Below are 15,737 nucleotides of genomic sequence, written 5' to 3' on the forward strand. Positions count from 1 at the left end.
GGCCAAGACATCCTTGATGTTGATAGGAACATAACTTTTTAATGGTACATTGTATTTTTCTTAGTTTTTTTAAAATGAATTTTTAACCAAAAATAACCAATAACCGGATGTTAAGTTGTCAAAACTACTCACATAGATTCATACACCCTCCATTTTAAATTGAATATCTCATTTTGATTTGCAAACTTGTTAATATATAACTTTGATCATTAATATTTCTACCTATTCATTACAATAAAAGATCATTAAAAATTGTTATTTGAAATATATGTCGAGACAAAATTCAAAATTGTGTATGCTAACATCGGATTTATACATATATTGAAAATCATGATCAAAATAAAGTTTGTGAATATGCAAAATTTAAATAACATCTACTTAAAAACAGGACGAGTATTTCATATGATAAAGCCAATTATTGGAGGAAAAATTTTCAAAACCAACCCCCTCACTAGAACAACTTTGATTATCCCCTCCGCTCATCTGTCATAATCTCCCTCATCCATTCATACCTCATCCTTTTGGTTGTTGAAAAAATTATGTATTTTTTATTTTTTTGGACTCCTACTGGAAATCCTTGGTAAGGAAAATGACCCTACTAAATCACTATCTTCCCAGATCAATCAACCCAGTTGCATAGGTCAACACTTAATAGTATAAGAAATATAAGATAATCACTACTGCCAAATATAAATAGGCACGATATTGATTACACCAGATGTAGAGTTTAAATGTAACATGAGATAAGAGGAGGATTGATGGTAAAATATAGTAGTTTCAAGTAGAGAAAGCCTTGGTAACCAACTGTTTGAGTCCAAAAAAGACTCAAACACTCAAAAAGTTACACAATGGTACCATTATAACCTGGTATTGGTATCAAATTGTTATCAGGATTGGTACCAAGCAACCTTACTTTGGTATCAAAATTTTCGGACAATGGTACCAATCTAACCTAGCATTGGTACCAAACAACACGCGCGTGAAATTTTTAAGGCTTAAAATGACCAAATTGCCCCCGTTTGAGTCCCCTAAGAGACTCAAACGGTTGGTTGCCTAGACAAACTCTTTCAAGTATGCACCTGCAGTTCTGCACCTAATTACCTATAGAATCCAAAAGGGGCAGAAACTTTTGTGCGCCTGCACCACTTATACGTCTACACCTTGCTGAACTGACGAGTTGTTTCGCGTGTTTCTGGTGTGCGCTTTGGTGAGAAACACTCTTAGCATCTCCACTACAAATATGGTATGTCATATGCAAAACGATATAGATTCAATCACCCTATTACTTGCTTAGAGAAGTTTCTGAAATTCCTCGTGTTCTTTACACAACTTCAACATACAAACACTTGTTAGACTCAATAATTCTCAGACAACCACCAATATCAATCGTCTTATTATTTGTATATCACAAGTATTAGGATATTAATATTAGTATGTTACCAATTCACCATGATATTCATTATTCTTAATCAGTAGATAGGTCACTTATAAGTAATCGGATCCTATACATGGTAACCAGCGACGCATTTCTAGACAAAATGACAGCATACTACAAACATTAGTCATCACATCCCGAGTTCATATTTGAATGATAGTATAACAGAGAAGCATAGTGAATCTACAACTGAAACATGACATTCACTCAAGGATGGTCTACCAAAACTCAAAAACACAATATCAGCTCAGCTCCCGATATCAACTCCAAGCAAGAGTTTTACTGTTTTCTATGATGAATATGTTTTTTTAGGTGAATGTATTTGCTTCGCAAAATTCTCACTGATGAGAAGACAAATATCTATCCAGGAATCAGTACATCACATTCACCAAGAGTTTAATAGAAGAACAGATTCTTTTGTTAAGTTTAGCACTTAGCAATGTACCATGACATCTTTTGTCCGCTTATACAGTTATATTATCACCAGGCATGAGAGACTCGAAACCAAAGACCAAAATTCAATGGCTCAATGCCAAAGAACAAATAATGATGAGCTTTGAAACACTTCCAAATGATCCATTAAACTATAAAAGATTTGTATTTAATCTCAAGCATCTTCAAAATTGCATCTTTCAAACAAACCTCCATAATGCATAAGGGCAATTCGAAACTACAAGTTCGACTTCAAAAATGAAAAGGAAAGGCTTTAACAGCAAACTAGTCTACTCAAGCCATAGAAACAAGACAATAGGACCAGTATTTGACCAAGATAATTCACAGCCTCCTTCCCCTTCTTCCTCCCTTTCTGCGGGTACTGTCTGTTGGGATGGGAGTCACGTCCTCTGGACAAGCAAAAACACGGATACATAAATACTTAGAATAGATAAAAACAGAAGAAACTCAAAATAAGCAAGCAAGCATTCTATGCATGATCATACAGCACTACAACCAGGAAGAACAAGTCAGAAGATTGTAAAAAGTGTGAAACAAAATGAATTGGAAAACAAACTAAAAAACAAGGTTCAATAAGGATGCCACAAAATAAATTTCTGTAAAGAAACTACAAGTTCATTGTAATGAGGCACATCACTAACAGTTAACAAAATTCAATTGGTTAAGAATAAATGATTCTGAACCTCACTTGGAGATAGTGTTACAGAAAAAGGGAAGCTCTTCGAACATAAATTGTCTTGCTTATAATAAAGAATTTAGTGCATTACTGAGACATTTCGTTATCTATCATTCCAATTAACAAGAATAAGAGCCTTACCAATACGGCCAATTTTCATGCCTGAACGAGCAAGGGCTCTCAAAGCAGACTGAGCACCAGGTCCAGGAGTCTTGGTCTTGTTTCCTCCAGTAGCACGGAGCTTAATGTGGAGAGCGGTAATTCCAAGTTCCTGTAAATTACAATCAATTCTCCACATTAGCAGGCTGTAGAACATGTAGACATTTTCCTACACAGAAAATCAAATGAGTTTAACCTTGCATCGTTGAGAAACATCTTGAGCTGCAAGCATAGCAGCATAAGGGGAAGATTCATCCCTGTCAGCTTTCACCTTCATTCCACCTGAACACACCAATGTAAAATGTCAGAACAGTTTAATAGAAAAGACAAATATCTAGAGAATTCCAGAGATACAAAAAAAATGTCCACAACCACAAAGCAGAACCCGTAAAAAAATTATAGAAGTGCAGTGATTAAAATGAAGAGACCAATTAAGAGGTAAGAAAACACCTACAACGTTATTATAAGTAGCCATAAAAGAGGAATTGAACATGAAAACTGAAAAGAATTAGATTAATTCATAAATTCATGAACACATAACCAACTTGAGCCAACCACCTAATACTGGAGCATCATACAATGCCATACGCAGTTAAAAGCCTCCATATGCACAGAGAGAACAAAATCCAAAGCTCACCGGCACACTAAACAATTGGTATACAGTATACATCGCCAATAAGGAATAAAAACATCACCAAGAAATCTTATTTTAAAGATGAAGGAAAATTGAATAGATAGCAAGGATAAGTATTGATGACGGGCATACGCCTTCCCAACATCAAAGTAACATCATACCATCATAATAAACTGACCCACCAACAATACAAGTTAAATTATACATCTTGAACGGATGTTGGGTGTGACTTAGCGAATCATCTGCTTGACACTCATTGCAAACCAACCAAAGATTCAAAAGGTAAAGAATACCATAATGCCAAGACATGATCAGCATACTATCTCAACAATTCTAATAAAATTCGACAGCTCGAATATCGATCCATCAAAAGAGAATATTAGGTTATTCCATCGATCAGACTACAAACATTAGGTTATTCGAAGACATGATCAGCAGCCGTCAAATGCAAATTAATACCGCAATATAAAACATAAAACAATTAACCAAAATTAGAGCAGAAAAAAATGAAATCGAAATAAACAACTATATCAACAATACCCTAATCAACCGCAAATTCAATCAAAATAACTACAAATTCATAAAAACAAGACAAAAACTTTACCTGTAATACGAACAAGGGTTTCTCTTCCAGACAAATCAGTAACATGCTGCAATTCATCAAAAAAAACACCATTATACAAACTTCAAACATCACTCAAATCAAAAAACATAACACCAAAAAAAGTTGAAAAAATTAAACATTCACTTACGATAAAAGTATCATTGAAAGAGGCAAAAATGTGTGCAACACCAAAAACGTGTTCTCCCTCTTTAACAGTAGGACCAAGAGTAACAGTCTCTTCCTTAGGTTCTTTGGTCTTTCTCCTCGACTGTAAAAAATCGCCATTAACAAAATCAAAAACACTAGATCTTCAATTGAAAAAAGCAAAGTTTAAGAGCTTAAATTTGGATAAAAAATGGAGGAGAGAGAAAATCGCACTTACCATGGTTGCAGAGACGACGGAAGAGAGAGAAAAGTGAGAATTAGGGTTAGGGTTTTTGTGAATGAGAAGATGGTGCGGAAAACCCTTGGAAGCTCAAATAATGAAGAGGAGAAGGAAGAAGATGTGGTCGTTTGTGTTTATATAGCTAGGGTTTTTGTGGTTTTTGGGTTGGAATTATGGGCTTGTTTAGTTTTTTCAGTTTTATATTTTTGGAGATAATGGGCCTATTATAGGGTTTTGCCATATATAAAGGACCCGTGAAATTCGATGATTATTATGGGCTTCAACGATAGTCCGATGCAAAGTCTAGAGGGGTGTTTGGTTCACATAGAACTATAGAAGGATGGAAGAGAAATGGAATCAAATAGAAGAGAGAAATGCTAATAATAATTACCTCCTCCGTTTTATAATAAGTGAAACACTTTTCTAAAAAAACTTTCACATAAAAAAGAAAAGTGTTTCACTTAGGGTGCGTTCTGTTCAACTTAAAAAATTAAGTTTTAAGTCCAATAAGTTCAGATAAGTTCAGATAAGTTGCAATAAGGTCTAATAAGTGCAATAAGGTCTAATAAGTGCAATAAGGTCTAATAAGTGCAATAAGTTCCAATAAGGTCTAATAAGGTCCAATAAGTTCCAATCAGGTGCAATAAGTTCCAATCAGGTGCAATAAGTTCCAATCAGGTCTAATAAGGTCCAATAAGTTCCAATCAGGTCCAATAAGGTCCAAATAGTCAATGTTTAATAAACATTTGTATTATTGTCCATTATTTTGTTATTCATAATTTCATATCACTATTAGCGGATTATGTTATTATTAGAATTTTAATTAAAGTACAACAATGATTATATAGTATTATACTTGTATTAGTGTCTATTATTTTATTATTTATTTGTATTATGTCTATTATTTTATTATTTATTTGTATTATGTCTATTATTTTATCATTCATATTACTATTAATAGCTGATTATGTTATTATTAGAATTTTTTATTAAAGTACCACAATGTATAGTATTATACGTGTATTATTGTCTATTATTTGATTATTCATATTGCTATTAAATAATATTATAATCATGGTCAAATAATTAATGTTAACAATAATAATAATAATTAAAATTAGAATATTTTGCAATTCGTCTTTAAATAACTAGAGATAACATGTTTTCTTCTAGTACATTCACATAGAAGAAAGGAGAAGAAATGAAGGAAGGAGTTGTTAGCAATAAATGTTAATGCTATCTACTTACCTTCACATTAATGAAAGTGAAGTGAGAATTTTTTATATGTGCCAATTTTAACTTGTTAGAAATAAATATTAAATCAATTTTTGATTTTCTACTAGTGTTTTATAAAATTAAAACAAGACTATTAGATATATTAGTGATGAAAGTTATGTATAGGCAAATATATAAATAGTAAATCTTTTTGTTAAATTAATTATCATAAGAGATAATTAATAATCATTATTTTTTAAAGGGCGAATTATAATAATTATTACTCCATAAAAAATTTTGAGGGGTAGTATTTACGTTAGTGGTAATATTTATGTTATTCATGGTCAATGTTTTTGTCTAATAAGGTCAAATAAGTTTCAATCAGGTCCAATAAGGTCTAATAAGTTTCAATCAGGTCCAATAAGGTCTAATAAGTTTCAATCAGGGCCAATAAGGTCTAATAAGTTTCAATAAAGTTAATAAGTTCCAATAAGGTCCAATAAGTTCCAATCACGTCCAATAAGTTGAATCAGGTCCAATCAGGTAAAATAAGTTCCAATAAGTTCAATTCAGGTTCAATAAGTTCAGTTCAGATAAGGTCCAATAAATTCAGGGCCAATAAGTTGAATAGAACGTACCCTCAATCAGGTCCAATAAGTTGAATCAGGTCCAATAAGTTGAATCAGGTCCAATCAGGTTTAATAAGTTCCAATAAGTTCAGTTCAGGTTCAATAAGTTCAGTTCAGATAAGGTCCAATAAGTTCAGGGCCAATAAGTTGAATAGAACGCACCCTTAGGGTGCGTTCTGTTCAACTTAAAAAATTAAGTTTTAGGCCTACTAAGTTCAAATAAGTTGCAATAAGGTCTAATAAGTTCCAATAAGGTCTAATAAGGTCCAATAAGTTCCAATCAGGTGCAATAAGTTCCAATCAGGTGCAATAAGTTCCAATCAGGTCTAATAAGGTCCAATAAGTTCCAATCACGTCTAATAAGGTCCAATAAGGTCCAAATAGTCAATGTTTAATAAACACTTGTATTATTGTCCATTATTTTGTTATTCATATTTCCATATCACTATCAGCTGATTATGTTATTATTAGAATTTTAATTAAAGTACCACAATGATTATATAGTATTATACTTGTATTAGTGTATTATTTTATTATTTATTTGTATTATCTCTATTATTTTATTATTTATTTATATCATGTCTATTATTTTATTATTCATATTACTATTAGCTGATTATGTTATCATTAGAATTTTTTATTAAAGTACCACAATGTATATTATTATACTTGTATTATTGTCTATTATTTGATTGTTCATATTGCTATTAAATAATATTATAATCAAGGTTAAATAATTAAGGTTAACAATAATAATAATAATAATTATTATTATAATTACAATATTTTGCAATAATAATTATAATTACATTATTTTATTATTTATTTGTGTTATGTCTATTATTTTATTATTTATTTGTATTATGTCTATTATTTTATTATTCATATTAAATTTTTTGCTTTTCGACTAGTGTTTTATAAAAGCAAAACAAGACTATTAGATATATTATCGGTGAAAGTTATGTATAGGCAAATATATAAATAGTAAATTTTTTTGTTAAATTAATTATCATAAGAGATAATTAATAATCATTATTTTTAAAGGACGAATTATAATAATTATTACTCCATAAAAAATTTTGAGGGGTAGTATTTACGTTAGTGGTAATATTTATGTTATTAATGATCAATTTTTTTGTCTAATAAGGTCAAATAAGTTTCAATCAGGTCCAATAAGGTCTAATAAATTTTAATCAGGTCCAATAAGGTCTAATAAGTTTCAATCAGGGCCAATAAGGTCTAATAAGTTTCAATAAGGTCAATAAGTTCCAATAAGGTCAATAAGTTCAAATAAGTTCCAATCAGGTTCAATCAGGTCCAATAAGTTGAATCAGGTCCAATCAGGTTTAATAAGTTCCAATAAGTTAAGTTCAGGTTCAATAAGTTCAGTTCAGATAAGGTCCAATAAGTTTAGGGCCAATAAGTTGAATAGAACACACCCTTATTATGAGACGGAGGAAGTATAACTTTATTTCTTTGTTGGATGTCTGGTTCAACAATGGAAGTTAATTACTTAGGGTGCGTTCTATTCAACTTATTGGACCTGAACTTATTGGAACTTATCTGAACTGAACTTATTGAACCTGAACTGAACTTATTGGAACTTATTAAACCTGATTGGACCTGATTGCACCTGATTCAACTTATTGGACCTGATTGAACCTGATTGGAACTTATTGGACCTGATTGAACCTGATTGACCTTATTGGACCTTATTGGGACTTATTGACCCTGATTGAAACTTATTAGACCTTATTGGACCTGATTGAAACTTATTAGACCTTATTGAACCTGATTGAAACTTATTTGACCTTATTAGACAAAAACATTGACCATGAATAACATAAATATTACCACTAACGTAAATACTACCCCTCAAAATTTTTTATGGAATAATAATTATTATAATTCGTCCTTTAAAAATAATGATTATTAATTATCTCTTATGATAATTAATTTAACAAAAAATTACTATTTATATATTTGCCTATACATAACTTTCATCACTAATATATCTAATAGTGTTGTTTTAATTTTATAAAACACTAGTAGAAAATCAAAAATTAATAATCATTATTATTATTGTTAACCTTAATTATTATTATGTAATTATTATTATTATTATTACTATTATTGTTAACCTTAATTATTTGACCATGATTATAATTATTGTTAACCTTAATTATTATTATTATTATTATTATTATTATTATTATTATTATTATTATATGTAATTATTATTATTATTATTATTATTGTTAACCTTAATTATTTGACCATGATTATAATATTATTCAATAGCAATATGAATAATCAAATAATAGACAATAATACAAGTATAATACTATACATTGTGGTACTTTAATAAAAAATTCTAATAATAACATAATCAGCTAATAGTAATATGAATAATAAAATAGTAGACATAATACAAATAAATAATAAAATAATAGACATAATACAAATAAATAATAAAATAATAGACACTAATACAAGTATAATACTATATAATCATTGTGGTACTTTAATTATAATTCTAATAATAACATAATCCGCTAATAGTGATATGAAATTATGAATAACAAAATAGTGGACAATAATACAAATGTTTATTAAACATTGACTATTTGGACCTTATTGGACCTTATTAGACCTGATTGGAACTTATTGAACCTTATTAGACCTGATTGGAACTTATTGCACCTGATTGGAACTTATTGCACCTGATTGGAACTTATTGGACCTTATTAGACCTTATTGGAACTTATTGCACTTATTAGACCTTATTGCAACTTATCTGAACTTATCTGAACTTATCTGAACTTATTGGACCTGAAACTTAATTTTTTAAGTTGAACAGAACGCACCCTTATAAGAGATTCTCTTCCATCTTCTTTAGTACAAAAGTTTGATAACAAGAAATTAAGTTTTCTAATTGCACTGCAAGTAAACTAATTGCATATTAGAGCCAATTATATGCTAAAAAAACCCTTAAAATATGATATTAATAGCAAATTTGCACACAAAAACGCTAATTATGACCAATTACATAGAGAAAAATCAACTATTTTCAGTTGAAATTTATGCTTCAAAAAATCAAAGAGAAAGAGAAAAAGTGTTTCAGTTGAACTCGTAACCTAAGAAAATGAATCGATTGAAGGAGACAAATCTGATATCCTTATCTCCACGACAATAATGGAGGCTTTCAAGTTATCGCCGACGAAAAAGCAGCGAGAAGAGAGCGAAGCGTGAAATACTCCAAACTTTAATCTCATTTTATTAGTTACTAATTATGTTTGTAAACTTAATTGCGTCCTATTTTTTCTGATACAATCATGGTTAAGTTATTTCCTAAAATAAACATATTAACTTTAGTTATTCCAAAAGTGATATTAAGGGCAAAAGTTTAGTGATGGGTTTCAAAATATATACCGCGAGTGCATGGTGTTTGTTGTTAGCACAAACTAGCAAATACAGATCGATCCACAAGGAGAATATTTCTATAGATTAATGTTCAATTACCTAAATACTTCAAGAGATAAACTGATTGAATGATTACTAACTAAACTAGAATAAACTATAACACAAATAGATGAAATTTTATCAAATAATTAAAAACCAGTGACATTCGATCGGTCCACCATGCTTATACCAATTTAATCACTACAATACAATTCAATTCAACAATACTTGGATTTAGGTTCGAGTAATTAGGTCTCAACACTCTTAGATCAACATATGTTAGTACGATCGATCAACATAATCAGATCTACCAATTGTAACAAGCCTCTAATGCGCACGATCTTTCAATTTTAACTCCTAATATTAACTAAGCATAATTCATGATATTTGCTCAATTGCATGAATTAAACAATTATAACAAATCAATAGGAATTACTCTAATTGAATCCAAATATCGAAGAACTTTAAATTATAATCAAATAGGTATAAACATTGCTTCCCTCACTAAATCTTGAAAAAATAAAACTCACTCATGGTATTGAAGTACAGAATAAACAATGAAAATATAAGAATTCATTAAATTAAATTAAGTAAGAATTAATACTGAATGATTAAAAAGCAATGGAAACGCAATCAACGATCTTTATAATCTTCAAAGGTACAAGTTAATACAAAATTAGAGAGCGAAAACTAAGTGTTTAAACCTAATAAATGAGGAAAATAAGATACTAAGACTCCTAGTCGCATTATATCTGCAGAAGTTTGTACATTAGATGGTGATGGGAGCAACATTAGTAATGATGGTTGGAATATCGTAACCTAATAAATTCCAATGCAATTTACGTCAATAAAAGGAGTTGTTGTGTTATTAAATGACGATCTACATTGGTTAATACTACGCTTTGGTTCAATTTTAAGGTTTGATATCCACGAGGAGAAGTTTGATCTAATTTATACACCGTTTATTGATCTATCCACGAATTTGTGTCATTTGGTATGTTGCATGGGTTGATCTATGTAGATAAGCGTCTTCTTGATAGAAACTCGTTTTACAACAAGGTCGAAATTTGTGTGATGGAGGAGTATGGGGTGAAAGAGTCATGGACTCATTTTACCATGATATATAAGCTTCATGATGGATAACGTTTCAAGCTGATCCGAGTGCTTGAAAATTACGAGGTATTGTATTAATGTTGTCTCGTTTGCCTAGTGATAACATATTCTATCCGGATGTTTATGATCCTAAACAAAGAAAGAGGGATGAGCGCTGACGGGTGGACTTATTAGAGGAGATGGATCAAAGAATGAGAACATCGATGACGGTACACCATTGTGTGCCTAACTTCTTGCCGTTGAGACAAATTTGATCTACATTGTGAATTATTAGTCTATAAGCTACCAGATGCAATGGAAAAAGAAGAGGTCAACAATCGGCATAAGATATTGAATTTTACATGAACTTGCAATAATTATCTTCAATCCTTTAGTTATTGGCCGGGACATTTTTACTAGTAATCCTGTATTATGGAATATTTGCAACGGTAAACTATTTTTCTTTTGAGTTGAAAATAACCCTATACTTAGTAATATTATACAATTATGACATTAATGATGGCTAAACTATTACTTCAACCGTTAAAGCTATGTATTATCCTAACCTAAGCTAACCCCTACCTAACCCACTAATTCCCCACCCACCATCACTCTTCTACAGAAAATACTATACTCTTGTCACTATCTTCCTTCCAGTGACTTTTCATCTCTCTCCCTGTGACTTCTCTTCTCATCTCTCTTTCTCTTTCACTGCTGCCTCCCCAGACGTTAATCGTCACTCAGTTCTCTCCCTTCACATTGATGTTGTTGTTGATGTTCATGGGGTCGAATAAGCTGTTGTATATTTCTCCTCTTTAATTCGATGGTGGTACTGATATCATTGTTGCGCTGCTCTTGTTGTGAATGTGGCTTGTCGGTGTTGGTGCTATCCTCCTCCGTCTGATCTTCCTTGAGTCTTCTTTCCTCCTCTCCCTGCTTCTTTGCACCCATGATTATCTCTTCACTTATCTTGTAGATATGGTAGTTTTGAGTAGTTAAATGGTGTTTTTGGTGGCTCGAGTGCGGTTCGAATTGATGGGTGGTGGTTTAAAGGATAGGTTGGGATTTTGATGAGTCTTTGATTTAAAGGAGTGGGACAATGGTGGTGGGGTTTAGGTGGAGGGGTAGGACAATGGTGGTGGAGTGGGTTCAAGTGGATGGGTGGGATAATAGTGGTTGGGTGGGATGTTAGTGTAATACTCTGAATTCTCAGAATTTATTTTATTATTTACTAAAGTTTAATATTATTTCTACTTAAAATTTATTTGTATGATAAAACAATTTTATTTGATAATTATGTTTATTGAAATAATGATATCATTTAATTTTCGATTTATTTAACAAGTTTTATTTAAATTATTTAATTGAAACTTGTTTTATTATTCATCTCATTATTTCTAAATAACTGGATTAATTGAATTATATATATATATATATGTGTGTGTGTGTGTGTGTGTGTGTGTGTGTGTGTGTGTGTGTGTGTGTACTATGATTTCAAAACCCTATCAACCTACTATTATACAAACTATTTTCAACATAAGTATTTTACGGGATGGAGTTGAAATTACTTAGTTTTTTCTGATTTTTGGGAGCTTGTCTCTCTTGTTGCTTTTCAATGTATTTATGCAGGTCGGTGATCGGCAGGGGAACTAAATAGAGATTACTTAGAGTTGTCATCCACTTAGCTTATAATTTAGCTTCCGCTGTTACTCTAAAACTCTTAAATAATTAGTAATATTTCATGAACAATTTACTTGGTTGTAAGGATTAATTCATTTGAGTTTAGTATGCTTTAATTTAGCCTTGCATTTATTTCCGAGGATATAAGTGCGGTGCGGCGACACCGCACCCGTCGAGTCGAACCCTCGTGGATTTCCCCCCAATCTCGAGCGTCGTTGAATGAAGAAAGGTTCGGGTCGGCGGGGGTGTCACAGTTAGTGGGTTGGGGGTGGTTGGGGGTTGGGGTTAACTAGTAACATCCCTCTTTTAATAAGTAAATTTAGACTTATTATGTTTAGTTAAGCATTTTGGTTATCTTAAATGATAGAATGCTAACATGTTTTAGGTAACTTATCAGTTTTAGTTAACTTATCAGTTTTAGTTAATTTTCAGATGCTATTGCCAAAAAAATCCTTAACAAAATATACAAAACTTATCATAATAAGGTTTTGTTCTTTTGGACTGAAATAAACTAATTTTGTTTGAACTTAATTTAATTTGTCTGAACTAAAATGAATGAAAACTGTGATAGAAAACTAACTAAACTGAAATCTTCGTGAACTAAACTAAATTTTATTAATTCAGTCTTAGGGTGCGTTCTCTTCAACTTAAAAAAATCAACTTTCAGGTCCAATAAGTTCAAATAAGTTGCAAGCAGGTCCAATCAGGTCTAATAAGGTCCAATAAGTTCCAATAAGGTATAATAAGTTCCAATCAGGTGTAATAATTCCCATTTAGGTCTAATAAGGTCCAATAAGTTCTAATCAGGTGCAATAAGTTTCAATTAGGTCTAATCAGATCCAATAAGATCCAAATAGTCAATGTTCAATAAACATTTGTATTATTGTCCATTATTTTATTATTCATATCACTATTAGCTGATTATATTATTATTAGAATATTAATTAAAGTACCACCATGATATATGATATTATACTTGTATTATTGTCTATCTTTTTATTAAATATTTGTATTATTGTCTATTATTTTATTATTTATATTACTATTAGCTGATTATGTTATTATTATAATTTTTATTAAAGTACCTCAATGTATAATATTATACTTGTATTATTGTCTATTATTTGATTATTCATATTACTATTAGTTGATTATATTATTATTAAAAAATATTATAATCATGGTCAAATAAGGTTAACAATAATTATTATTATAATTACAATATTTTGCAATTCGTCTTTAAATAACTAGAGATAACATGTTTTCGTTACTAATAACAATTAAATATATAAATATTATCAATTGATTGCTTCATCATCATCACCGAAGTATCTTTCTTCATCTTCTACATCATCCTCTTCAATCAATACGTTTTTTTTCACCAACAACTAACCATATTTCATCTGCAATTTTTGCCCGAGTAATCTCCATATTCTTTGTTCTCGTCTTGTCAGTCAAGTTTAAATCAGCTTTTGATTCCATGGTTGCCGAAATCATGTAAACGAATAAAATTTTGTAGCGTGCATGTCGCCACGATGAAATCATCTACTAGTGCTTTATGAAATCAAAACAAGACTATTAAATATAGACTCAGTATTGGGTCAGACCGTCTGACGTATTGTTTATTGTCAGACGGGCTGAGCCCAATACATCTTCTCTCATTGATACAACACCTTTCCTTCCATCAGTAGTACGCTCGAAGTTTAGCAACCCTTTGTCCATCGTCCTGCACAAAAGATCGATGGAAGTTACCTAGATTTTGGCCAAAGTAAACTGCAAAAAGACCCAGAATAAACAGATACAAAATCTGTAAAAAAAGCAAAGCAAACCAACCTCATAAAAACTCAAATGAAAGCCAAAAATAATTCACACTCTCCAGGTCTGGGAGTGATATGAAAGAACGAAATATCGCGACAAACACCAACGTAAATCAACGAGATACAACCACGAAATTCTGATGAATTTGATTTCCGGAAGCAATGATTGAGATGAAAGGGAAATGATATCAAATGCAGTGCTACTTCTAGAAGGACCTGAATCTAATAAAGAAGAAAAAAAATCAGCTAAGAGGAATGAAGAAGAAGGAGAAAGTGAGAGAAAGCAGAGGTTAGTGTTTTGTTTTTCAGTTGGACTTTGTTTTGTTTCCATTGGACTTTGTTTTGTTTCAGTTGGACTTTGTTTTCTTTCAGTTGGACTTTGTTTTCTTTCAGTTGGACTTTGTTTTCTTTCAGTTGGACTTTGTTTCGTAATATGTATACCAACTGAAACAAATAATGGACCAACTGAAACAAAAAATGGACCAACTGAAAGAAATAATGGGCCAACTGAAAGAAATAATGGACTAACTGAAAAAAATTAAGACTAACTGAAAAAAAATTAAGACTAACTGAAAAAAATGAAGACTACCTGAAAAAAAATTAAGACTAACTGAAAAAAAATAGGAACCACCTGAAAGTCGTCCGACCAAAGATTATGGTCGGACGAGTCCGACACAATACGTTCTCTTAAATATATTAATGGTGAAAGTTATGTATAGGCAAATATATAAATAGTATTTTTTTTTGTTAAATTATTTATCATAAGAGATAACTAATAATAATTATTTTTGTAAAGGACGATTTTAATAATAATTACTTCATAATAAAGTTTGAGGGGTAGTATTTACGTTAGGGGTAATATTTATGCTATAACTCGTCAATTTTTTTGTCTAATAAGGTCAAATAAGTTTCAATCAGGTCTAATAAGTTTCAATCATGTCAAACAAGGTCTAATAAGGGTCTGTTCTCTTTGGCATAAAACAGTTGAATTGAACTGAACTGAATTGAACTGAACTGAACTGAATTGAACTGAACTGAAACGAATAGTGATATGTGAGAGTAAAAGTATTGTCAAGAGCTGAACTGAACTGATCTGGTCTGAACTGAACTGATCTGAACTGAATTGAACTGAACTGAATTGAACTGAACTGAATTGAACTGAACTGAATTGAACTGAAAATAAGTTGGGGAGAACAGGCCCTAAGTTTCAATCAAGGCTAATAAGGTCTAATAAGTTTCAATTAGGGCAAATAAGGTATAATAAGTTTCAATAAGGTCAATAAGTTTGTATCAGGTCCAATAAGTTCTAATCAGGTCCAATAAGTTGAATCAGGTCCAATCAAGTTTAATAAGTTCCAATCAGTTCAGTTCAAGTTCAATTCAAGTTCAATTTAGATAAGTACAGCTGTATAGGGCCAATAAGTTGAAGCAACCGCACCCTTAAAAACCGAACTTAAGGTTGAAGAAAAAAAAAAACCTTGGTAACATAAACCGGC

The 15,737-nt window shown here is 31.0% G+C and overlaps 1 protein-coding gene across 1 annotated transcript; it reads right to left on the reverse strand.

Annotated features, from left to right (window-relative positions):
- Window positions 1–2,007: 2,007 nt before the first annotated feature.
- On the reverse strand, window positions 2,008–4,505 carry LOC104898332 (40S ribosomal protein S14-2). Its single transcript, XM_010685389.4, has 6 exons — window positions 4,344–4,505; window positions 4,110–4,229; window positions 3,962–4,007; window positions 2,920–3,005; window positions 2,706–2,835; window positions 2,008–2,277 (listed from the first exon to the last, which is right to left on the reverse strand). The coding sequence occupies exons 1-6, from the start codon at window positions 4,344–4,346 to the stop codon at window positions 2,210–2,212; spliced, it is 453 nt and encodes a 150-aa protein (XP_010683691.1). The 5' UTR covers window positions 4,347–4,505; the 3' UTR covers window positions 2,008–2,209.
- Between the last annotated feature and the right edge of the window lie 11,232 nt (window positions 4,506–15,737).

This window comes from Beta vulgaris, chromosome 7, assembly GCF_026745355.1.
Source record: "Beta vulgaris subsp. vulgaris cultivar EL10 chromosome 7, EL10.2, whole genome shotgun sequence".
NCBI lineage: Eukaryota > Viridiplantae > Streptophyta > Magnoliopsida > Caryophyllales > Amaranthaceae > Beta > Beta vulgaris.